A 25912-nucleotide genomic window follows, 5' to 3' on the forward strand; every position below is an offset into this window, starting at 1 on the left:
GACACTGAGCATTCACTGATAAACAAGTAGTGGTAGATAAATAAGAAGTACCTTCCTTTTTACAAAAGTAACAGGATGAGAAGTATTGTGTGCTGTGAAGGCACAAGGGATAGCATTCCACCTTGGGAGGGAGGTATGTACCCCTCTCCTGTCTTTGGGGTAAAGTGCTTCTGGCACAGCAACCATACAGATGCTTCTGGATGAGAAAGACCTCAATCTGCAAGTGATTTGTTTGGCTGGAAGATTAGATTGCAGTGGTCAGAGATAAGATTGCCAAGGTAAGTGGTAATGGATCATGAAGGGCTTTCTAACCATGCTAAGGAGTTTGCACTTTATCCTCAAGGCAGGGGAAAGCTTTTGAATGTTCTTAAGAACAGAGTGATGTGATTAGATTTGTGCTTTGACAGTACCATTCTGGCTGCAGTGTGAACATGTCATCATAATTACATACCAATCTGATGTTGTTATAAAGGTGTTACACCCAAACGTTGGCCAGAAACCATTTCCATAAACCAGTGGCCTTCAACCTTATCAGACTCAGTGTCCACTTTTTAAAAACTAATGTAACACCCCTTGACTTTCATGAAATGACTTCTTGATAATATAATTTGTCTACACACATAATTTGAAAAAGTATATGTAAATGAGGAATAAAAAGAAAGTAGTTATAAAAAGACTATTTCTACATTTAAATGCTTGGACACTTCTTCTCTAGAACCTTGCTATTCAAGGTGTGGCCTCTGGGCCAGTAACATTAATATCACTGCAAAGCTTATTAAGCAAACTCTTCAGCCTTGCTTCAGATCTACTGGATCTGAATCTGCATTTTAACTAGATCTTCGGAGGATTTATTTACATATTAAGGCTCTAAACTACTATTTTATCCTGTGTAATAAAGAAGTAAGATACTTGCACCTATTTGTAAAATCATGGACTGTGACAGCTACAAATGCAGATTGTTACTGGTGTATGTATTGGGCAACTCAGGTGCCATGAAACATCAATAATGTGATTTTTCTCAGATAACTCTTAGTAAAATTTTAAACAAAATATGTGTAGTCATCCCCTAATTACATATTATTTGCTTTCCTGTAAACTCAGTGTATGACAAAACTGGGAAAATACTTTGTAATTATGTATAATGTGGAATTTGTTTCTGGCTCAATAAACAGCTTCAGGTATGTCTTGTAGTACATTCAGAAATTGTGCCAGATAATTCTTTGTTGTACGGGGCTAGCCTGAGCCTTGTAAGACATCTCTGGTCCCTGTCCACTGAACAGCAGCAGTCTCTCCCAGTCACTTTAACCGTCTCTCCCAATAAAAGCTTTCACAAATTTCCAGACTGCCCCTTGAGTGCTTCCCTCACTGAGAACTACTGCCATAAACCTATGATGCTGATGCAGTACAACCTGTGACCAGCCTCACTGAACCCTTTGGAGTAGCTGTCTTAGCTATGAGGCTGGTTGCTGAGTTGGTATTCATCCAGCTGGAAGATTGAATACAGTTCCAAACTCCACTAGCCAGAAAGCTTTTTCAAACTCTGCTCTTCTCTCTTTATCACCCCTGAGACTTTGCTACGAATAACCTAAGGGTCATTGTGTTAGCCACTATTACTATCATATCCCTCAGGGGTTTTGGGTGGAAAAAAGATTGAAACTTAGTGTAATTACCTCACCTTCTAATCTGTTAGAATTGGCTACAGGAAACGTAACAGTTACCTTATACTTCCAAGCACCTAAAATAAAATATGGTAAGATTAATTACTTTCTATTAATTAGGTAGAAGACTAAGAATTAATGATACACCAGCCATAGATTTATTCATGAAGCTTTGATTCTATCAAATGCAGAACAGAATAGCTAAATTATAAGTCTGTAAGAATATTATCAAATATGAATGGAAAGAAATACTTTACACACACTTGAATAGGTACATGCAGAAAGCTTTCATTTGGAGAGAGCTTGCTATTTGGAGAGATTGTAGGAACAGTAGGTTTAAAGGTACATTCTAGGAAAACAAAATTTTGAGGTAGTTGCAAATTATGGGAGATGTCTTTTTATCAAGTTACATACTGGTCAGATTAGCCAAGGTTAAGTTTGTAAGAGAAGCTGAAAGAATGCATGTAGTGTTCACAAAGTAAAGGAGATGAGGTACGTAGGGGAAATAACCACCAAGAAGTAACCAGGTAATAAAGAAACATATAAATCTGTTTCCCAAATGTTAAGTACCAGGAAAAGTAGAGAAAAAACCTCATGAGACGGATGAGATTGGTAAAATTGATTGACACGGGAAACTGTATGCACAATGATAAATCATAAAGCATAGAGGGTTGAGTGGGCACTCTTGTTATTTGAAATGTGTAATTTATAAACAATGTTATATACAATAGATTTATGAGTAAAGACTGTCTCTATGTCTGTTCTTTCAATTCTGTCTTTACCTTTAATACATAATTCTGGTCATTGTTTTTGAAGAATTGCTTTCGTATAAGATCATCTCTTAATGGCAGTGTACTTAAGATCTTTGATCTGTTTTGCATTTAAGAATACTGTACAGGTAAGATCCCATAGATACTGGAGCTGTTAGTAGAACGTAGTAGATAATACCAATTAGTGAGTCTCAGTTTCTGTTCAGTGGGTCAAGAAAAGAATAGCTTTTAGACTCTTGATTTCCTGTAGGTTAGCTATACAAACTGCAATTAGGAGGTAGTGACATTTATTAGAAAACTTTAAAAATTATTATTTTCCTTTTGCTGAAGAGGGATGATGAATGTCTCCATTATAAGGATAAAATTGTTGAAAATGGGGACAGTTTATACCTTATTTCTTCTTCTTTTATAGGTTTTAAAACGACCAGAATATTTTGGGAAGTTTGGTAAAATACATAAAGTTGTCATCAATAATAGCACATCATATGCAGGCTCACAGGTAACTAATTTTAGGGATGTTTGCCTTTCCTCCCTAAGGTCTGTGCTTGACCTGGGCTGTTCCAAAGGAAATGAAACTTTGCTCTCTGATTAGAAAGCTTGAGGGACAAGGACTTAAGCAGTGTAGTGACCTCTGTTGGTGGGGTGGGGGATTTTTTGGTGCTTATTTGACCCTTCTAGGACTTAACAATTAAGAGAGAAATAATAAAACAAACATTTAGTGATGGAGTAAAGGGGAGGGGGAGGTGAGTCTGCTATCAGGCAATGTAATAATTAGATGAGGATTAGATAGTGATTTCTAATCTGTAATATTTTCAGATATTGAAAATAGTATCTTTGTTATGCTGGTGTTATCAGAATGGTTTTCTAGATTGCATTTATTTTTGAGAGAACATAATTTGACATAGTCTTTAAATCTTATTTTTTAATCTAAATTTTAATTTTTTAATAACCTTGACGAGTCTGTCAAATGACTTTTTAAAAAAATAAATGCCAAGCCAAAGTAATATTTTATTCACATATATTACAGTATTCTTAAAATCAGATAAAATTCATTGAGTATTATTACTTTCAAATGAGCTAGTTTAGTGTTTAATCAAAACTGCCACTACTACTACTAATTATTGTCATTAGTAATAGTAGCAGTCAAGGGCTTTAGAATTCCCTAGGTTGCAGTACAATTTTTTTAGTATCGTTTAATTTGAAACTAATAACAGTGGAATGGGATTTTTTCACTTTAGGGTCCAAGTGCCAGTGCTTATGTAACCTATATCCGGTCAGAAGATGCTCTCAGAGCCATACAGTGTGTCAACAATGTGGTAGTAGATGGCAGAACACTTAAGGTAATATAATCCTCTTGATCCTTTTTTTTTTTTTTTTTAAGGGAGATGAGATAAAATATAGTAAGTAGAGGAGAACTGAGCATTTATATATTAAATTTGACGGTTAATTTGAAGAGTTTCTCTTAGGGTTCCATACCATCTATTATAGCTAATTTGTTTACTGCTGATTTCTGTAGGGTCCTCTTTTACCAGATAGGAATAAACACATTCATTATTAGGGGATAATCTTTTAAAATATTGCATTTTTACATATATTTTATTTTGTGATAATAGAACCATTATTTTCTTCAGAAATAGGTAGTCTTTAAATATATGGACATTGATTCAGGTTTGAGTGAGGAGTCCCACTAAGCAAAGCTTTATGGTTAATGGAAGAAGGATGGCATAATTAGAAAAAGGAATTTGCCTTCTTATGTGTCTAACCACTCATAATGTGGAACAGATTTTTTTGGTCTATCTCCTCTCTTGATATTTGGGGAAGATTTGGGTGTTCAAGTTTTGGAAACCATAGACAGATGTTTCCTTTAGTTCTTCCAAATGAGCCTCATCTATAATAAATCCTGCTAATAATAGTTTAGTTCTCTAGTATTTGCAGCCATATTTTTTGTTTTGTCATGTTTGTGCCTCATTTTAGGTGACCTGAAAACACTAAACATGGAGATTCTTATTGTGTTGTCAGTTCACATTGAGTCTTCTTTTCCTTTACCCCTCTTCCTCTTGCAGGCATCTTTAGGTACAACAAAATACTGCAGTTACTTCTTAAAGAATATGCAGTGTCCAAAACCTGACTGCATGTATCTTCATGAATTGGGGGATGAGGCGGCCAGCTTCACAAAAGAGGAAATGCAGGTAGTAAAGTCATGTGAATTATCGACTTTGCAGAAAAGGGAGTACTTTTTTTTTTATTAGTTAAAATTGCAAAAGCAAAAACTATGGATTTGATTTTGTAAAAACTGATATTACTTTAAAGTAGCATTTTCCAAACAAAGTGTTTAATGGAAGGTGAGTTCTGCAGGATATTGTTACAATAAAAATGTGTCTTTGGTCAACTAAGTTTGAAATGCTAGATTAATGAAGATGAACAGGTTGCTTTAAGACTGCTCAGAGTCCTTAATATGCTAATACATATCCACGAAGGGAATTTACAACCAGAACTTAGTTGACCAGGAAAACACTTTGGGAAATGCTATTTTAAGAGGAATGTCAACAAAATGAAAGCTAAGTGGGATATTGTAATTATTCGTTAAACCAATCTATACTCGTTACAGAGCTTGCTAGAAAATAATACTGTCAAACAGTGCTGATAAACTAATATTATTTTTACAAAATTATTCTCCCCATGGAAGTGTCCACTAAATCAGTATCCTGTAAAGGGTGAATTGAAGGCTTAATATCCTATGTTCTTTTTTACATTTCCTCTTCTCCTGTCTCCTTTCAATTTGTAGTATAAACATGCCTTAACAAGTAAAAATGTTGACCATACGACATATTAAATGAGGATTATACCAAAGCACAATGCTGCACTTCCCTATTGTAGATGAGGACTTCAGATTGTTGCTGTGGACTTTTCAGGAATACTTCTCATTTAGAAGGTGGGGGGCATTCATTGCTACCTTTCATTCTCCAGGTCAAACTAGAGAAAGTCTGGTAGGGGCTCCTTTAAGAAAAGATTGTTAAATGGAGTATTACCTTTTTTGACTTGGAGCTAGTACAGATTAAATCCCATTATAATAAATACATCAGAGTTTTCTTGACAGTATGGTCTTTATCATTCAAAAACAGTGTTCAAATAAGATCTATCTGATATTTAATAAGGACAGATGGCTTAACTGATTTCTTAAAAAATGCTTTTTTTGTTTTTTGGATGAAACCTTCTTGAATGAAATCTAAGGTAGAACCATTTCAAACTAAATTTTAATTAGTAGAGGGTATACTTTATTCACATTTCCTGTCAATTTCTATCAGAATTTTCAAGTCCCACCCAGTTGATCTCATTTAAAGTAATATTAAACAATAAAATAAAATGTATGGGCAGTCCTTTGGAACTTGTTTGTAATGGGATTTAACCTGTCTTTATGAACTGCCCCTGTAGAGTCATTTTAATATCAAGTTGAGCTCTTTATGGCTTTCCACAGATATTAGTGAAAGCCGTATCTCCTGAAGTATTGATTCCAGAAATAATTTTCAAGACTTTTCGTGTTTTAAAAATGTAAATTTCAAATCTAATGTATTTTTAAAAATAATTTAAAACTTATTTCATAATGTTGTCCTGAATTTATCTTGCTCTTCTGTAGCTGAGTTTAAAATTACTTTAAAAGGGGATTTTTTGTTGTTGTTGTTAAAACACTTTCTTGATGTAGGAAAGAAATTTGAATAAATTTTATGGCAAAAATCAAAAAATCTTTCCTTGTTACTGCATAACTCAAAATTTAGTGTCATAGGAAATATTTATAGGTCCAATTGAAACAAGCAAGTTGCCTCTCAGAACAGGGAACGATGCATTGTGCAGTATATATGACATAATTACGCCCAATTAAATGCAATTGCCCTCACTTGTTATTGTTTTGATTTGTTCCGTTTTGGTTTTGTTGTATAACATCTATTTAGACCATAATTTTTAAAAAGTTAACATCCCTGAAGGTAAGTAAAAATATTCTTCCAGTCTAGATATACATGCAAATAGTAAAACGATACTCAAAGTAATTTCATTATCATTTATTTTTGTGTCTAATTAGCTTCCACAGGCAATCTTTGACTAATTTTTCCCATAATATTTGTGACATTGCCTTTTGATGTATACCTACCCAGCTAGAGTAAGCATAGCATTCTCTTGTGTATAGAGCAGAGGTTGGCAAACTTTTTCTGTAAAGGCTAGTTAGTAAATATTTTAGGGTTTTTGAGCTGTGTATGTAGTCTCCTGTCACAACTACTTTACTCTGCCTCTGTTGCACTACTATACTCTGCCTCGGTAGCAGAACGACAGCCAAGTAAATGAATAGGCATGACTGTGTTCCAGTAAAACTTTATTTACAAAAACAGGCAACTGGCTGTGAATTGCTGACCCTTGGTCTAGAGTTTAAAATACATTAATTTTTATTTTACGTTTGATAACCGTAGAAGAAAAGAGAAAGTAAAAACTAATTCATGGAAGTTTTACTTAGTGTCAAGATAATGAAGAATATAGTAAAACTGTTCATCTATGTGTTACTTCAAGTGCTAATCTCCAAATTAAAAAGGAGATTCATGAATTTTGGCTGATTTTTCGGAAAACTCAGTAATGACCTGTTACAAGACTTAATTCTTACATTAAAGACTTGGAAGTAGGTTTAAAGTGGACCTTACACTTTTTGAGCTAGCAAAAATGTTCTCCCCTTAATATGCTTTTCTGTACAATAAATGGGTTGATGAAATGCCTTAATTTATCAGATATATATCATGTAATTTTGTTGGAATGACTTTCATTGATCTAGAAGTTTTGTGATATCCTCACAGGTTTCTCTTACTTGTTTTATTTAAAAATTTATTTAAATTTCATTTATTTAATGTTTTATTTTTTAAAAATCTTATTTGTTTTATTTAGAATATATTTAATAATTCAGAAGATTATTCAGTATTTTATACCAGCCATTTTGTGAATCCCACTGCAGTTTTAATTTATTCTTTCATTAGGCGGGTAAACACCAAGAATATGAACAGAAGCTACTTCAAGAATTATATAAATTAAATCCCAATTTTCTTCAGCTATCTACGGGTTCAGTTGATAAAAATAAGAACAAAGTGACACCACTGCAGAGGTACGATACGTAAGTATTGATACTCATAGTCAGACATCTTACCTTCTTATCAGTTGATCTTCTCTTTTCATTTTAGATCTTTTTCAGGCAAAAGCCTTGTTGACAAGGTCTATCGTTTATGCAGAACTGTTTAGCTGTATGGGAAATGTTGAGTCACAGTTTCTGGGTTTGAATGTTTGCTGCCTACTCTTCCCTGGTAACACTTCAGACTAGCTTTTTGATGGGTTCACCTTTTGCAGTGATTTGCAGACTACTCTGAGCCCAGGGAATACTTTCCTTGTTAAAGAGAAAATTAAGAGATTTTAGGTATTAAAAGGCACTGATTACCTAATTGAGGTCTCTCTTGATATAATTAGGGGGAGAATACTATAAAAGGGAAAGTAGGTGTTATCTGAAGGAAGCCTTGTGTGTTGGGGACACAAATATTCAAGAATATCTAGTTCCAGGAATCACTAAAGTTATTTAAATCCCGTAAATGAAGGGAGTATCCCACATTAAGAATCTTACTCATCTTAGACCAGTCATCTCCTATCTTCTACCTCATTGTGGTTTTGGGTAAACTAGATTGTGTCAATGCTTAAATAAATTTATAATCTTCAGTTAGAGAGTCTCATTCTGATATGGTGATCTTCATATCTTGGATTATATTTTGTTATGGCCTGTCAGAAAATCATATTAATAAGTATAATAATTTGGGGATTTTATTCTATTCTGAACTTTCGTTAAATTTGATGTGTTAGGATTTTTGTTATTTTTTATTTGATAAGTTTAACTTTTATCAAATGAATTTTAAAAGTAAATATTGTAATTTATGTTGATGATCTTTTTTTAAATTCCAAAGTTAAATTTGTTTGAATGTTGTTTTAATGTCTAGGTGTTAAATATTATAGCCCAGTGTCTATTGGGTGCTAAAATAATGTAAGAACTATTTTCAAATATAGCTAATAATAACTAAATGGATTATTGTCTGAGTCCATTTCTTCAAAAACACATTCTTGTCTTTAAATTGTGAAGTCTGTGTTTATTCATTTTGATAGTAAAGATTATTTAAATTATTAAAAACCAAATTATATATATAAACATATATGCACATGTGTATGTAAATATAAATAAATATAAAATAGACCACAAAGCAAAATATAAAGTTACTGTATAGCAAACTATGTAAAATTTGTTTATATCAAAGCTAAGAATAAAAGCTAAGTCAAAACAGATCTTTCTGGTTTGACAAGCTTTGATCTTTTCCTTTAATCTTTTGTACCCACCCTTTTCTAACCCTGTATGGTTATTTTATGACAAACCATATGCTATTATTTACCTTACTGGTTGCCATCTCTGTAGTGCTTAGTATAAGAATGAAGTTATTGTAGTAAACAGTGGTTTATTTCAGATACTTTTAACATTTATGCACATCATTGTTTGCATTGAAAATGTTGTCATTCTAATTTAACTCATATTCTGCGTTTTATAGCCCCTGGTGATTTCAGAGCAAAAATTTAAAATTTAGATGATCTCTTTGAAATAACATTTGTTGTCTTCTGAATATAAAACTAATATGTTTTTATTGAAGTAAATATGAAAAATTTATGAAAGCATACAGAATAAAATGAATATTACATATTATCTTAATACCCAGAACTTTTCACTGAAAGTGATTTGTGTATAGCATGCCCTCCAATAATGCCTTTTCATTCAGTGTTGTTTTGTTACAATGTTGATGAGAAAAAAATCGATTCCCAGCTGGGGCCACTGCCTCTGTGGACTTTGCCTGTTCTCCCCATGTCTGCGTGGATTTTCTCTAGGCACTCTGGTTTCCTCCCACATCCCAAAGCTGTGCACGTTAAGTGAATTGACATGTCCAAATTATCCCATTGTGAGTGAGTGTGAGTGTTTATGTGTGTGAGGGGACCCTGCCAAGGTTGGTTCCTGCTTTGCCCTCTGATTTGCTAGGATGGGCTCTGGCCACCTGCAATCCTGAACCCCAATAAGTAGGTTGAAAGATGAATGCATGAATAAATACAAATTATTGTAAAATATAAATTTGTAAAGTGTTAATGTATTTTCTTATACACTAATTCCTTGCATTGTGTATTTTCTTAGTCTTTTTTCTTCTTGTGAATGCATGTATACCATTATACACAGAGTACATTGGTTTGTTACATTTGAAAACCTAATACACATTATTATGAATAATTTCCCCATGTCACTAAAACATAATTTTTTATGGCTACATAGTATTTCACTATATGTTCATATTTTAAATTTATTAAGCCAGTCTTCTGCTGTTGTATGTTATGTTGACTTTGTTATTATTTATAACACTGTCATGAACATCTTTACATATAAATGTTACATGGTTGTAACATATAAATGGTTATAGCTTTGATTGTTCCTGCAAATAGAACTGCTGAGTCAGAGTATGAGAGTACCTATTTCCTTGAATTGGGTATTTTTTTTTCCTTCTGCATACTTGCCAATTTGATAAACAAAAAAAGCTGTCTCATTTTAACTTGTATTTGATTAACAGAGTGGACTTTTTATGCACAGTGAGTTTATATGTTTCCCATGTTTTATTTGTGTGTTTAAAAGTTTTATATGAGTTATAGAGATATGAACTTCCCCAATCAGTTGATCAATTATTTGTGTTTCAAAATACGTTGAATTTATAAGTCAGTTTTGGAAGAATTTATATTCTATGACACTGGGCTGGGCCTGGTGGCACATGCTTGTAATCCCAGAACTTTGTGAGGCTTTGACAGGAGGATCACTTCAGGCCAGGAGTTCGAGAGCAGCCTGGACAACAAAGCAAGACCCCTGTCTCTACAAAAAAACAAAAACAAAACATTGACTTCTCCCAACCATTAGCATAGCATATCTCTCTTGTGCCTTTCAGGAAAGATTTTCTTTTTCCTGTTTTACTGTATTGGATCTCCTACCACCTCTTTCTGTTTGAAAAATCCTTAGGCTAAACAATGCAAAAACAGTGTTAGACTGGTAGCACTAGCAGGTGTTCTTGCCTCATACTTTACTTTTATGGGGATGTCTCTAGTGTTTTATTTACTCTTTAAGGATGATTTTGATCATTTACTTGAGATGGGTATTTTTAATCACACTATGAAATACCTTGTTATTCCTAATTTATTGAGACTTTTTTCCTTTAGATTAGAAATGAATATTGCAATTTACCAAAAGTATCTTTGGCATTTATAACAAGTAGTTAGCTTTTACTGTGTTTAGTCTGTTCTTGCATTCCTATAAAGAAATACTTGAGACTGGATAATTTATAAAGAAGAGAGATTCAATTGGCTCACAGTTCTACAGGCTGTACAAGCATGGTGCTGACATCACTTGGCTTCTGGGCAAAGCAGGAGGCAGGCATATCATATACAGCAAAAGCAAGAGGGAGGGGGTTGTGGGGGAAGGTACCATACACTTTTAAATGACCAGATCTCCTGTGAACTCAGAGCAAGAGCTTACTCATCACCAAGGGGATGGCCCAAGCCATTCATGAGAGGTCCACCCCCACGATTGAAATGCCTCCCACCAGGCCCCACCTCCAACATTGGGGATTATAATTCAACACGAGATTTGGTGGGGACATACATTCAAACTATATTATTTACTTATTTTCGTGATCAGTTATTAATAGATCTGCTAATATTTTATTGGCTTTGCCTTTTATTATAGTCAGGTAGTCTGTAGAGCACATTCATAACTGTGTTGGTAGCAGGAGAATGTCTAGAAGCCACAAGTTGTAAAGGGGGAAACAGGAGGAAAAGAGGAAATATAAAACAAGTAAACTTATTTACTAATTTTGCCCAAAGCCAGTGCTGTAGAACCTCAGCTGGAATCAGAATAAAAAAAATTCTTTAAGAGTCTTGCTGTCACCTAGGCTGGAGCACAGTGATGCGATCATAGCTCACTGCAGCCTTGACCTCCCAGGCTCAAACTATTATCCCACCTCAGCCTTCTGAATAGCTGGGACTACAGGTACACACCACCACACTCAGTTAATTTTTCTCTTTTTTGTAGAGATGGCATTTCACCATGTTGCCCAGGCTGGTCTCAAACTCCTGGGCTCAAGCGATTCGCTTGCCTTGGCCTCCCAAAGTGCTGGGATTACAGGTATGAGCCACTGTGCCTGGCCAGAGCAAATTTTGACATAGATGTACATGCTTTGCATAAGTACATGATATAGAAACTTTTTTTTTTTTTTTTTTTTTTTTTTTTTTTGCGGGGCAAGGTGGGGAGTGTTTTCTGTTTTAATGCAGTTACCCGAGTTTATTAAGTGACAATTAATGGCCCAAGTTACAGAGAGTAAGCCTTTGGCTGACTGTCAGTCATAGCGAAACGTGTGCTTTGGTCTCCACTTCCACACTGCCATTACCCAGGGTAGGCATACAGAGGCAGTAGGTAGTAGGGATGAATTTTTAGATAAGATTTCTTCTCACAGGAAAGACTTGCCAAATTAGAGTGATGAGCAGTGTAACTCTTTCCTTCCAAGGTCCTACCCAAGAGATAGGTTTCTTCTTCTTCAAGGTAAGTTAAAACTTAAACTTTCTAGGAAAAAAACTCAAAGAAGGGTTTCATTTACACATTTCTTGGCATTCCTAGATAGTGGGTAGCAGTTTTACAGAAAGAATTGCAAGAAAGCAAAGCCTGGAACCTTATAGATTGAGACACTAAGCTTAAAATGTGATTTTCTCTTATTTTCAATTAAGCCAGAGTACAAATCTTAAGAGTACCATAGCTATTAATCCTCAGTGAACCCTGACATGGTCCTGACATGGTCCCCGTATACACATATATGTTAGTAAGTGAATTTTTCTATAATATATTTTGCTCCTGTTTCACCTAGTGAGCAGAAAATTCTAAAAAAGGAATTTATCATCTGCTCCCCTTCATTATTATGAATTCGAGAGTGTATCAGTCATAATGAGTTTTGAACTATGTATGTGCTATGAATAAGTTGCTTTGAAATGATGAATACAAGTAATGAGAGTGGGGAAGTGATGAAGCCTTGCAGTAATGATGCTTAAGGACTGGCTATTTTATTATTTTTAAGTTTGGTGCTTTGAAATATCTTCATTTAGATTGAGATGCTATTTAAGTACCAGCTGTGAAAGGAATAGTAACTAGGTAGGCTGCTGTGCCCAAGACAGTGAGCAGGCCTAGTTACAAGAATTGTGGGGTATGCAGATCAGTCAGTGTAAGTGGTTGTGACTTGCTATTGTGGCTGAAACAAGTCATCATTGAGGAAATGGAGATGTTCAGCTTTAGACTTAGGTGGAACGAGGGTGGAATAAAGGTTTTGAGTCTTCTGTGTTCATTTAATATCCTCAGTAGGCCTGTGTGGTATATATTGTTTTCTTACTACAGGTAAAAAAACCAAGTCTCAAAGAGTTTAAACAGTTTACCAGTATCCCACACAAATAAGCAGTAGACAAGATTCTGATCAAAGTCTCTGTGACTTTAAAGTCCAAGCTCATCCCTCATTCTCCCACTCTTCAGTCTAGAAGAGGTAAAATTCTTAAGAGCAACTCTTAGTAAAAAGTTTTTAAAACATAAATCAAATTCGCTTAAATGAAACTATGCCATAACTATGTAGTTTGATTTTGAAAATCTCTGGTGCTTGAGGCTTATTACCTGAAGACAGATGTAGTGGATGGATTGTAAATTCCAAGGAATTGATGTTTTTTTAGCAAAACTTTCTCTGAGCCACAGATTGGTGGCAGTAATGGATTAGCTAGAGAAATGGTGAAAGTGAAGCTTCTGTAGGAATTTATCAATTTTTATTACATTTGAGAAGGAGTACACATCTTTTAAAATAAAATTACAGGTATATCCTTACTGAAAATCAAGTATAATCTCTGATAGACTGAAGGTATAGTCAGAGTACCTTATTAATTCAGCAGAACGGGAGTGGTCACCGCATGAATTCTGTTCTCATACCCTGACATTATTTGGTAAAACTCTTGAGATTTAGAAAAGGCATAGTTCATAGATTTGTAGAAAAAAGTCTCAAGCAGAGATTGTTAGATTATGAATAGGCCTCAGGATATTTGTGAACACTGAAATTTTATGTAAAGTTTTGCACCTGTGCACATTTTTTGAGAGAGAGGACTGACCTAAAAAGAGTTATCAATTAAATATTGGTGTAGAGGGCACTGGTCTGCTGATACCTCTAGATATATTAGAGGTGAATTCAGGAGTGGAATAAAGCAGTGATTCTCAAAATATGGTCAGGTGCCATGAGAAATGGACTAGTAAATTAAGTAGGTGAATTAAAGTTTGCTAAGATTTTATATTTACATTAAAATCAGTGGATTACTAGATTTTTCTGAGTTTATATCTCAGAATCTTCCTTATTTCTCTTAAAAAGTTTTCTTCCTATGTTGTATTTGGCTATATACAGAGTTAGTGCATATGTGCATATACAGTGAAAAACTAGTAAGTGAACTGGGATATCTTGCCCCACCTAACTAGAATATGGTCAAAAAAGAAGTTAGAACCACTTGTCTAAAGCATTTGTTCCAGAGGGTGGGGTGGAATGAGTGTGGGGTTAAAGGGCAGTTAAAGATAGGGTTGTATGTGTATGCGCCCTTATTTACTAGAATAAAAGTAAAGCAAATAAGTGTGTTTAGGTTTAAGTTAAATATAAATCTTTTAAAAATATTAAGTGTATTACTGAAATACAGGATTTATGAATAAGTGGAGACTTGCTGTTTTTGAAAGGTTACCACATTTTGTGATGTGTTTAGGATAGTAGATGTCCATATTTTGACCTTATTATTAAAAACAAGTTCTTTGTACTTAATAGTTACCAAAACATTTATTTTCATTTGTGTTAAGTAGATCAGGGGATTATGAGAAAATTCTAATTAAAATCATATTTACACAACTACAATCATTCTAGGTTTAATGAGGTGTATTTTTCGTGCCCTTTTATTTTATTATTTTATTTTTTTATTTATTCTAAAGAGACAGGATCTTGCTGTGTTGCCCAGGCTGGCTTCTAATTCCTGAGGTCAAGTGATCTCCTGCCTCAGCCTCCTGAGTAACTGGGACTATAGGCACGTCGTGCTGCACCCAGCTTCTTATTCTGTTAATAGCTAATTATACCACTTAGATGTGGCCATGTTTTAGTAGCAAAGTAATACTTTAAATGTTAATGTGTATTTGAAGCCTGTGTCAAAGTATATTCTGTAAAGGCAAGTTTTACCTGTTGATAACTTAAATATATCCTTTGTCTTAGCAAGTGTTTAAATATATCTCAGAATTACTTAGGGACTCTGGTAAACGGTAAAATTAAGATAGATTCTTTGAAATGATTATCTGTGGTAGTATTTAATTTAGAAGCAAAATGAATATGTATTTGTGTATACAGTAACATGACTGAAATTTGGAAATGTCTGTTATATTGACTTTTATTCTTATGTAAATTTTATGTTTAAAATGTAAGTAAATTTTATCTTTTGTTTAAAATGCAAGTAAAAATCAGTAAGTCACTTTGACTGTTTTTCTTTTGAATTTGGTAAGCAGAAGAACTGAACCTTCTTTTTTTTTAGTCCACCCCGCTCCTTGAAAATGTTTTTTCTTTGATTCTTCTACTATGTAATTGGTTTATGTTGCAAATGTTTTAAAGCAATCATCACCATTAAGGAAGTAGTAAAAGAAAGTAAAATTGAAGCATTGCCTTTGGAGCAAGTTAGAAGAAATCAAAACTTGGCTGAACATTTACAAATCCAAACTGAGACCCAGCTGTGTCAGTGACTACCTGTTTGCAGACAGTTTTGAATTTGATTTCTTTATCTGTAAAACAAAGTATTTAAATTTGATTTTAATGATTTCCTTCTACTTGTGAAATCTAATAATTTGAGAGACTTTGAGGAGTCTTGATGCTTTTTCATTGTGTTCCTCTTCTCTTCCTTTGTTGCAGTGATCATCAAATACCAGATGCCTCAATTTAGACTAATTGAATAGAATTCCCATGATGGAGTCCGGATATATACTTTTTACTTTAAATAAATAAATATGTATATATTTTGTGCATGTACATATTTTAAAAAGCTCTGTTGCACTTATGGGTTAATTTACAAATATTTGCTCCTGAGAAATATGTAATCTCAGCCAGGTGCTGTGGCTCACACCTGAATCCCAGCACTTTGGGAGGCCAAGCCTGGCAGATCACTTGAGGCCAGGAGGTTGAGACCATCCTGGTCAACATGGCGAAACCCCGCCTCTACTAAAAATACAAAAATTAGCCAGGCATGGCAGCATACACCTGTAATCTCAGCTACTTGGGAGGCTGAGGCACAAGAATCACTTGCATCTGGGATGTGGAGGTTGCAGTGAGCCAAGATAGTGCTACTGCACTCCAGCCTGGGCAACAGAGCAAGACTCTGTCTCAAAAAAAAAAAAAAAAAAAAAAGATGGAGTCTTACTATGGATTTTTAAAACAATTTAGGACTGAAACTTAAAAAAAAAATTAGTGATATCATTTGTATGAAAATACATGCTTTTGAATTTTTATGTACAAGGATTTATACATACAGCATTGGCTTCTGGGAATATCTTGATCGTGTTATGAGACCGGATTACCTTTTAGTACTTCTTAGTCCCACTTGAATCCTGTACTTTTCAATGAACTGCATGGTATTTATGGACTTGATTTCTCTTTCTCAGATCATGACAGTTTCATTGTATGAGTGAAGTACAGGTGTAGTCAGTCTTCTCAACTCCTAGCCTTTTCAGAGATGGTTGTCAACCTGTGTTTTTGCCTCTCTCATTCTTTGTTTTAGTTCAGTTTACATTATCTGCTTTTCTTTCCTTCTATCCTTGAGGATAGAATTGGTGTCTTCAATTTTTCAAACACTTTTCTGGCTTTTTCCCTCACTAGGCAACTTCTGCCCCACTGCTTTGTGCTGTACAAATGGTTTTTTAAAAAAAAGCCTCCCGTTGAAAATGGAATGAACAACAAAACATTAGCTTCAAAATGCAAGTAATTTTGTTTAGTGCAGTAGAAAGAGGTTGATTTAAGAAAACCTGTAGGTTTTTTGTTTGTTTTTAAATTTAAAAAGCCCTGTGCAGTTTATCTTAGTGCATCTAAATTCTTATATCTGATAACATTGGGACCTGGCAATTTTTGACCAGGGAATAGTCCATTTCATGGAATACTCTCTTCATGAGTAAATCTGGTATTTATTAAAGTTTTTATTTTCTTAGCAGTTACCCTCTTAGCATGATAATGGGTAGGTGGATGCTGAAAGTAAAAGAAATTTATTAATATGACCACAGCTTAAGGAGACTCAGTGCTTAATGAGGAAGGAAGTTCTACAACTGATGCCAGTGGAGTTGTGAGGACTCTGACCTGTTGGTCGTAGTCTCGAGATAACTATTTTCTCTCCAACCATTAGAGAAACAAGGAGTTCACATTTTTTGAAATTTGTAAATATGGTTTTTCTTTCTATTGGGGTTACCCATGTATTTTCAGGGATTCTCCTATCTTTCTTTTATTCTTTTCCACTGATAGTTCCAATTATTAATATAATACCAGGAGTAACTATAATTGACTTTTTATAGCCCACATAGAAAATAAAATAATTTCTAGTTCTATCTTTATTCTTTAAGCTTTTCATTTATTATTCCCTTAATTTGTTATTGTTAAAATAAATTGAGAAGAATATAGTAAAACTAAGTAGAACATACCTTTACTGGTTTCTTGCCATAATCCTGATTTTTCAGCAGCTATTATCGGATACATAACACAATTTACAAATTTTAAAACATCTTTCATAAAACTTTCCCAGATAAAGCATAAAGTATTATGAATCAGTGCTTAGGAAATTGCAGTTGGGATGGTGGACAAGGTGATATAAGTTATTCTAATTAGTCGTAATCCAGAAACATCCTTAAGATTTATTTTTCATGTAATATTTTCATATGTTGTCCTAGCCGTTAGCAAGACTGACCTCATTTATATTGAAAATTATTATTTAGTGCTCTTATGGAAGCACTAAATTGGGTGGTGGCTGGGAAGATGAACCAAGATCCAGACACTAGAAATTGTCCTTTGTAATATCTTTCTTTTAGCCTTTTGTTTCTATTATTACCTCTTTCTCTCAGCTTGAAGCCCTTATTACCATAGTGTAAGTATAGTGCAAGTTTATCTCGGATTATCGCTATTATGTTCTGCCACCGAATTAATCTTTCTAAAACACTGCTTATTTAGGTCATTTCTGTGGCCTCTGGAGCCTAACCTGTGTTTACCTTTCTGTCCTTACCTTCCATTATTATTCCAGCTATCCCATTTGTCAGCTAGACTAAATATTTAGCTCTCCCAACACTGTCTCCGACATTTTGACCCTTGACACAGGAGGTATTCCTGCCTTTAATGCTGTTCTTTCCCCTTTCCCCCGTTCTTCTCCTGCTGGGTAAATCTTTTTAAGGACCTACTTAAATTTGAACTCCCCTAGGAAACTTTCCCTAGTTGCCCTACTTGTAGTAGCTTTGCTTTCTTCTAAAGATTGATGGCATTTTTGTTTGTTTGTTTAAACAATTCATTTGATAGCAAGAACTGGCTGATGTTTGTTTGTATTTACCTTCTTTGTGCACTTATCTTCTTTCCCCCCAATACTTCTAAACTTAGTGGGCTCAGGGCTATATCTTTAAACTGTTTGCATTACCCACATTACTTAATATTCATTGATTTATTGCTATTTTATGAATAGTAAGTAAAAATGCTCTTCAAGTAAATTTCAAATCTGTTTGCTTATGATCAAGAACATCTGGCATTGTCTGCAGAAGATGCACCTGGGATTCAGATTGGGTACTAGCCCTTGTTAGATTTTTTTTTTTAGAGCAATTAAATATGGTACCAGTAAGTTATCTGTTTGAAAGGGGACTCCGTATATATTTTCAGGGAATAAAATAATTTTAAGAAATTTGGAATCTTAATTTTTTTCCTCTAACACAGTATCAGAACAACACATTTGAGTAACGATAGTCATGTACTGCATAACAGTGTTTTGTTTTGGTCAACAGTGGATGGACCACATATACAATGGTGGTTCTATATAATTATAAATAACTTTTTCACTGTACCTTTTCTATTTTTAGATATATTTAGATACACAAATGCTTACCCTTATGTTACATTGCCTACAGTGTTCAAAACAGTAACATGCTGTACAGGTTGGCAGTGTAGGAGCACTAGGCACTATATAGCCTCGGTGTATAGTAGACCATGCCATCTAGGTTTATGTGAGTGCACACTTTAATGTTTCCACAATGACAAAATCACCTGTCAATGCATGTCTCAAAATGTATCCCATCATTAAGCAACACATGACTGTTTTTGTTCATGTGCCGAGTCAAAGTCAGTTATAGGAATGATATCAGTACACTGTTGCAGCACAAAGTTACAGAGATTTTATTTTGTCTTTAAGTCAGACAAGATAAAATGGATTTGAAGTCAGTGATTCTCTTACTTTATCATGGTGCTACATTTTCTCTATATGAAAATAAAATGTTAATGCTTTTGTTTGAATCAGTAGTTTGCCCAAAAGTGTTTCTTTTGTCTCATTTGACATGCCTTCTCTAGGGTTATGATTAGTGTATAGATATATTAAAATAAAACATTGCTCTTAAAAACCTATAGAGAATATTTAAATAACTTTTGTGCCCTCTGTCAAACACCTGGAAAAATGTCAGTATTATTTCAAAAGCTGAAATGGGGACTATGTTTATCACATGCACAAAAACAAATGGTAGATTAGACTTTTGATCTATTGTAAGCAGTACCTTTTTTCCCCTATAAGCTATTGTTTTACCGATTGTTGTTGGAGACTCTAATTAGAATGTAAGTTCCTTAAGGTTAGAGATTTTATACAGGTTGAGTATCCCTAGTTCAAAATTCTTGGGAACAGAAGTGTTTTGGATTTCAGATATTTTTTCTTTTGGATTTTGGGATACTTGCATTATACTTATTGGGTGAACACCCCGAATCTGAGAATCTGAAATCTGAAATGCTCTAGTGACCAATTTTCTTTGAGTGTCACGTCAGCGTGCAATAAGCTTCAAATTTTGAAGCAGTTCGGATTTTGGATTTTCGGATTTGGGATGCTCAACCTGTACTTCTTTGTGTCCTCAACATTTAATCAGTGTTTTACTTCCCAGTACCTCAGTAAACATTTGTTGAGATGGTAAAGTGTCTGGTTAGTTTTTTTTTTTTTTTTTGGCTTTTGAGGAGTTTGTTTTTATTGTAGGAGAAGGACTTTATTCTGATTTTATTCGATTTGTTTTCTTTTTACAGCCCCATTGACAAACCTTCAGATTCTCTCAGTATAGGGAATGGTGATAATTCCCAGCAGGTAAGATTTGAATACAGTATCACTTGATTTATTTGCCATACTCCGAAAGCAAGGTATTCCATGCAGGTGAATTTTCTAAAAATACTTTACTGACACAATTTAAAAACACTTTTGATGCTCATCTTTATTAATCATATTATAATTAGCCTTTTTCCCCCAGAATATATAGAGCACAGTTTAACACTTTTTTAATGACTCAGAATTATCATTATGACCAGATATTATTATCTTTAGAGTCTGCTAACGTTATTGGTCTTCTTGACCCTGTGCCAAATGGTCCCAGGCTAGCATGCCTTCTGAGTTCTTGCTTTTAAGAATTGTATTCCTACACTACATAGTCCCCTTGCCCCTTGCTGTCTACTTTAATTTTCTTTTTCAGTCAAGTGTATTTGTTCCTAACAGTTTCCCTTCTTATTTCCCCCAAATGACTTTCAGCTTTGAAATGATAAGCCAGATAAGCTGTTCAAAGTTGAATCTACTGTGAAACTGAGTGGAGTGCTGACCATTAGAGCATGCTTTATGTCATCTTGTCTTGTTGCTCAGGGACCTTTTTTTTTTGCTAGTTTTTCACTCCTTGAGTTTCTGTACATCTTCTTACATTGGTAAAATAAATGTAATTTAGTCCCTTCCATAAAGAATAGCCAGTCCTCCACAGTATTTGTGAAAAACTTAGAGATCTAAAATATAATGCTTTTCCAAATGTTTTCCTGACACATTTTGTAAAAGAATGTGGAAATCTGTATGTCCCCTTGTATATTTTAGTTGCACATTAACTTTTTTTACGGCTTAAAAGTAGTTGCAAAGGATGTAATTTCCAGCATATTAGAAATACTGATATCTGAGAAATTTAATGTTTTGATATCCCATCATAATGTTTTGATCATAATCATGTTTTATTATCCTGTCATCCATTTAAAAAAATACACATGCTCTCCTTAACAATCAGACGTTTTACATTTTTTTCTCTGTGAACTAATTTTTCTCTGTTATTATAGAGTTTTATCTTAATGCAGTATAGTTTTTGCTTGAAAAGCATATACTTCTCTTAAAAATAGGCATATACATTTTTGAATTGAAATAAAGATGTTTTTGCGGTCACAGACTTCAAATGCCAGTTTTTGTCTTCTGAATTTTATTAGTAGTATTGAGATGACACTATACATAAATGTAGATTTTAATTTTAAAAACCATGAAAAAAATAGTAATAAATAGTAAAATTATATTGAAAATTCATCTCTTAATGAAGAATAGGGCCATTTTAAAATTGGTTTTTGTGTATCTCTAGGTGAATGTTACCTATTGGTAAAAGAGCCAAGTTGCAGCAGCAATCTGGTCATGTTTTTTATTTTTCTAAGATGTGTTGAGATACTTTGTTCATATAAATAGGTAGGTGGAAGGAGGAGTATTATATCAGTATCACTCAAGTCTTTCAATTTCTTCTGAATTAAATACCTAAGAATCATAGAAAGATTTATTATGTAAAATTATTTTTAATGATGTGTTTGGAAACAACTTAGATCTTTCTTTAATTTTCTTGAAAACTAAAATATTGAGAATCACCTAGCATGTAAAATGATCTAGTCCTTACAGTCAGTCACTCTCTTATCACCAATCCATGTATTTCTAATAGTTTGTGTTTGGTTTCTGGAAAGTTTTCACTCTTGAGCAAAATACTATAGTAAAATCCCAAATGAGAAATATTATTTTCTTGGTAGTGAGAGAAGTAAGGTTGTAAAAAGAGAGGAGACGGCCGGGCCCGGTGGCTCATGCCTGTAATCCCAGCACTTTGGGAGGCCGAGGCGGGTGGATCATGAGGTCAGGAGATCGAGACCATCCTGGATAACGCAGTGAAACCCCGTCTCTACTAAAATTACAAAAAATTAGCCGGGCGTGGTGGCACGCGCCTGTAGTCCCAGCTACTTGGGAGGCTGAGGCAGGAGAATTGCTTGAACCCGGGAGGCTGAGGTTACAGTGAGCCGAGATTGCACCACTGCACTCCAGCCTGGGCAACAGAGCGAGACTCCATCTCAAAATTTAAAAAAAGAGACTAGTTTAATCTTTTCAGGCAGACTAATTTTTTTAAAGAGTATATATGTAAGTTAATGATTTAATTGATTTTTCTGAAACTTCATGCTTTCATTAAAACATCTTCAAGTACCACAGTTTGCAAAGCACTATTCTAATACATTTAGTTGCAAACTTTTAAATTGTGGCTTACTAAAATGTATAAACATGTAGTTATTATTTGTTTTCCTTTTTTATTCAGATATCTAACAGTGATACGCCTTCACCACCACCTGGTTTGTCAAAATCCAATCCAGTCATCCCCATCAGTTCATCCAATCACAGTGCACGGTCCCCTTTTGAAGGGGCAGTAACAGAGTCACAGTCGTTATTCTCAGACAATTTTCGCCATCCCAACCCTATCCCAAGTGGGCTTCCTCCTTTCCCCAGCTCCCCACAGACATCCAGTGACTGGCCTACAGCACCAGAACCACAGAGCCTCTTCACATCAGGTATATAACAATAGTACCAAGTATTAGTAATTATGCTCTTAACATATTGTTGACAGACTAACATGAAACTCATTAGTGGATATATTTTTATCTTTTGCCTCTCTGTTCTCTTTTATAAAAATGTAAATATTTAAACTACATGGAATTAGGTGGTTAGATACATAGTTGTGTGACCTAGAAATTACTGTGTTAAAAGATTTCTCCAGAAGTAAAGGGTTATATTATTTTACCAATAGTAAAAAGCTTATTCCTTTGGGAATTTTTATTTTTATTTTTACTTTTTGGAGGTGGAGGTCTTGCTGTCTCACCCAAGCTGGAGTGTAGTAGCGTGATCTTAGCTCTCCGTGGCCTCACACCCTGGGTTCAAGTGATCCTCTCACCTCAGCCTCCTGGTTAATTTTTAAATTTTTTGTAGAGACAGGGTCTTGCTATATTGCCCAGGCTGATCTTGAACTCCTGGCCTCAAGTGATCCTCCCCCTGAGCCTTCCAAAGTGCTGGAATTACAGGCATGAAGCACTGCACCTGGCAAGGACTTAGATTTTTAATTAGATATGTATTTTTATTTAATTAGATTTGTGTTTAAGATTTCCCCTCCCCAGATGACAAAGATGTAAGTTATTTAGTAGTAACATAACTGTTACTGGTATTTTTGAACCATTTCCATTTTTATCCATTCTAAATTCTCTCATTACTATGAAAGGTGGCATAAAAGTAATATTGACAACAGCACCTACAGAGCAGAAAATTCCAAAAAACTATAAGGATTAATATAAATAATTTTTAATTAAATTGTATTTTTTCTTAGTATAGAAAGCATATATTCAAAATTATTTGTACTTTGATAAATACATTTAAAAAATAAACTTTACTAATTAAAATCTGTTAAATTATATTTATTATTTTATTTCATGGAAGTGACTTAGGTTGGTTTTGATTATGAATGGTTGAGAGTATAATTGGAGTGTCAAGTACATTTTTTTCCTTTGATTGGCAAAATCAGTCTATATTATTCAGTTTTTGAAGCTAGTAGCTTAAGAGTTAAGTAACTGCTAGAAGTATATAAGGCCTTTTGTAGTTCTATGATCTTAATGTGCTAAGAAGTCACATAGATTTTGCACGTACTTAATTTGTAATATGACATGTTTAACTTTCAGTAGTGTGGGTACTTATTAAGTACGAAAGTGAGCTGTGTATCTGATATTCATCACTATTTTTCCTCCCAACAGAAACAATCCCAGTATCATCCTCTACAGACTGGCAAGCAGCTTTTGGCTTTGGTTCTTCTAAACAACCAGAGGATGACTTGGGTTTTGATCCCTTCGATGTCACTCGAAAAGCCTTAGCAGACCTGATTGAGAAGGAACTGTCCGTTCAAGACCAACCTTCCCTTTCACCCACATCTCTTCAGAACTCCTCTTCACACACTACAACCGCCAAAGGTCCAGGCTCTGGATTCCTGCATCCTGCTGCAGCTACAAATGCCAATTCTCTCAATAGTACCTTTTCAGTCTTGCCCCAGAGGTTCCCTCAATTTCAGCAGCACCGAGCGGTTTATAATTCATTCAGTTTTCCAGGCCAGGCAGCCCGCTATCCTTGGATGGCCTTTCCACGCAATAGCATCATGCACTTGAACCACACAGCAAACCCCACCTCAAATAGTAATTTCTTGGACTTGAATCTCCCGCCACAGCACAACACAGGTCTGGGAGGGATCCCTGTAGCAGGTAGGTTCATTTAAAGCCTTTGAGAATTTTTGAATAACTCATATTTTCAGGTTGTTGGGTGGATAGGGAAGGAGCTGTTGAATAACAGATTATTAATATCTTGGAAATTTCTATGAAAGATTAGTCTTTATCATAATCTAAAATATATTTTTCATTAGATGGATGCCTTGTAATATTGAGCTTTATAAGGATGGTGGAGTATTATACTTATTGTTTGGAAGCATTTTACTTAATAGGATAATTACCAAACTTTCTATGGTATTTAAATGAAAAAGAAGAAAATGGTCTCTGAAGTTATGGTACTATAAAGTCCAACACCGTGGTGAAAATTAAGATTTTATATTCTAAAGTAAAATGGTTAAGAACATTTTTTTTAATGATAATTAATGAGAGCATGAGGGATAAAGCCACTCTCTATCCACTTTTGGCAGTTACTTGTTTTGACTGATACACACATACACACACATCAAAACTGAGCTATAAATAAAGTACTTGAGAACTCATTATTTATGTTTTACAAGCATATCATATGTCTCAGACATACACCTTTTGTGAAAGAGAAATTGTTCAAGGAAAGTTACTTTCCCATTTGATCTGCCACCATGTTTTTATTTCTAGGGAAAATATGAAGTATATATAAGGTAATGTAAGTTTGATGCCAAAATACTTCTGGTTTTGTACTGCTACCCTTGAAGGTTTCAGAACTTTTGGGTTTAAGATTCTATATAACATTTTTTGGATGAAGTATCTTCTTTATCCAAGGGAGTCATTCTTGTTAATAGTGTTCTCATTTAACCTTGGCTTTAGAGACGATGTTAAAAAAAGTTTGTTCCTCTCCTGATTCTCTCAAGTGAAATAGAATAATGATTCTCTCAAGTAGAGTACAATAGTTTCTCACTCTGTTAGAATAGTTCTTCACATAATTCATACAATTTATTGTTATCCCTTGTCAGGTATGGCATGGCACAGTATTATCGTAATAGGATGCTTTCATCAGCAGCAAGGTGTTTACTCTCTTGTTTTTATCAAAGTTGATAGATGAATTTACAGAGGTCTATCAAAGTTCTTTATCCCTATTCCCTTTGGGACCGACAATATTTCATGTTCTAGACAAGTAGCTAGGTTAAGAGAGTATAGTTTGTGAAATTAACTATTGATACAGTGAAGTTAATTTACATAAGCCTGGTAGCACCTAATGTAGTGACTTGCACAGTGATGGGACTCTTATTTGTTCATTTAATTATGGTAGTTAGTAGGTAACCCAGAGTGACATTTTTCAGTCCTCTTCTTCTACATGATACTTGTGAAACAATGTGTTCAGTTCCAGATACTCCTTTTATTTCCTTCCATTCAAGATAGCATACTAGAATGTAATTTTCTTTCATTTTGCTTTAATCATTTAGAAATGTGGCATTTTAATTACTAGTAGTGGTTCTCATAATCAATTATAACATTCATTAAAAGTTAAAGTTAAAGTTAAGTTCCCCCAAATCATCAAAACATTTAAAAATTAGACCAATTACAGTGAACGTGAGGGTTCGTATTTGCCCATCAATGAATTAGGCCATGTGGGAAATATTAAAGATGTTTAAGATATGGATAAAATTTCCACATACTTAAAGTATAGTTGAAGAGACTAAAATAATGTATGAAAGTGGTAACTATATGTATGATACTGGAATCTGAGAGACATCAATGTACCCTGTAATTCTTGGGGAGGCTTCACTGAATAAGTAGG

General features: G+C 34.3%; 1 protein-coding gene across 7 annotated transcripts in view; it reads left to right on the forward strand.

Annotated features, from left to right (window-relative positions):
* Positions 1-25912, forward strand: part of LOC105471332 (CCR4-NOT transcription complex subunit 4) — a 143307-nt gene that overhangs the window by 86703 nt on the left and 30692 nt on the right. For 4 of the 7 annotated variants that reach the window (XM_011723772.3, XM_011723771.2, XM_011723775.3 and 1 more), the window contains 7 exons: positions 2841-2927; positions 3667-3768; positions 4492-4617; positions 7438-7571; positions 19876-19933; positions 22200-22449; positions 23677-24174. In XM_011723772.3, the coding sequence (XP_011722074.1) occupies positions 2841-2927; positions 3667-3768; positions 4492-4617; positions 7438-7571; positions 19876-19933; positions 22200-22449; positions 23677-24174 (1255 nt within the window). The remainder of the gene's footprint in view (positions 1-2840; positions 2928-3666; positions 3769-4491; positions 4618-7437; positions 7572-19875; positions 19934-22199; positions 22450-23676; positions 24175-25912) is intronic. The other 3 variants (XM_011723774.2, XM_011723777.3, XM_011723779.2) reach the window with 1 other exon arrangement.

This window comes from Macaca nemestrina, chromosome 4, assembly GCF_043159975.1.
Source record: "Macaca nemestrina isolate mMacNem1 chromosome 4, mMacNem.hap1, whole genome shotgun sequence".
NCBI lineage: Eukaryota > Metazoa > Chordata > Mammalia > Primates > Cercopithecidae > Macaca > Macaca nemestrina.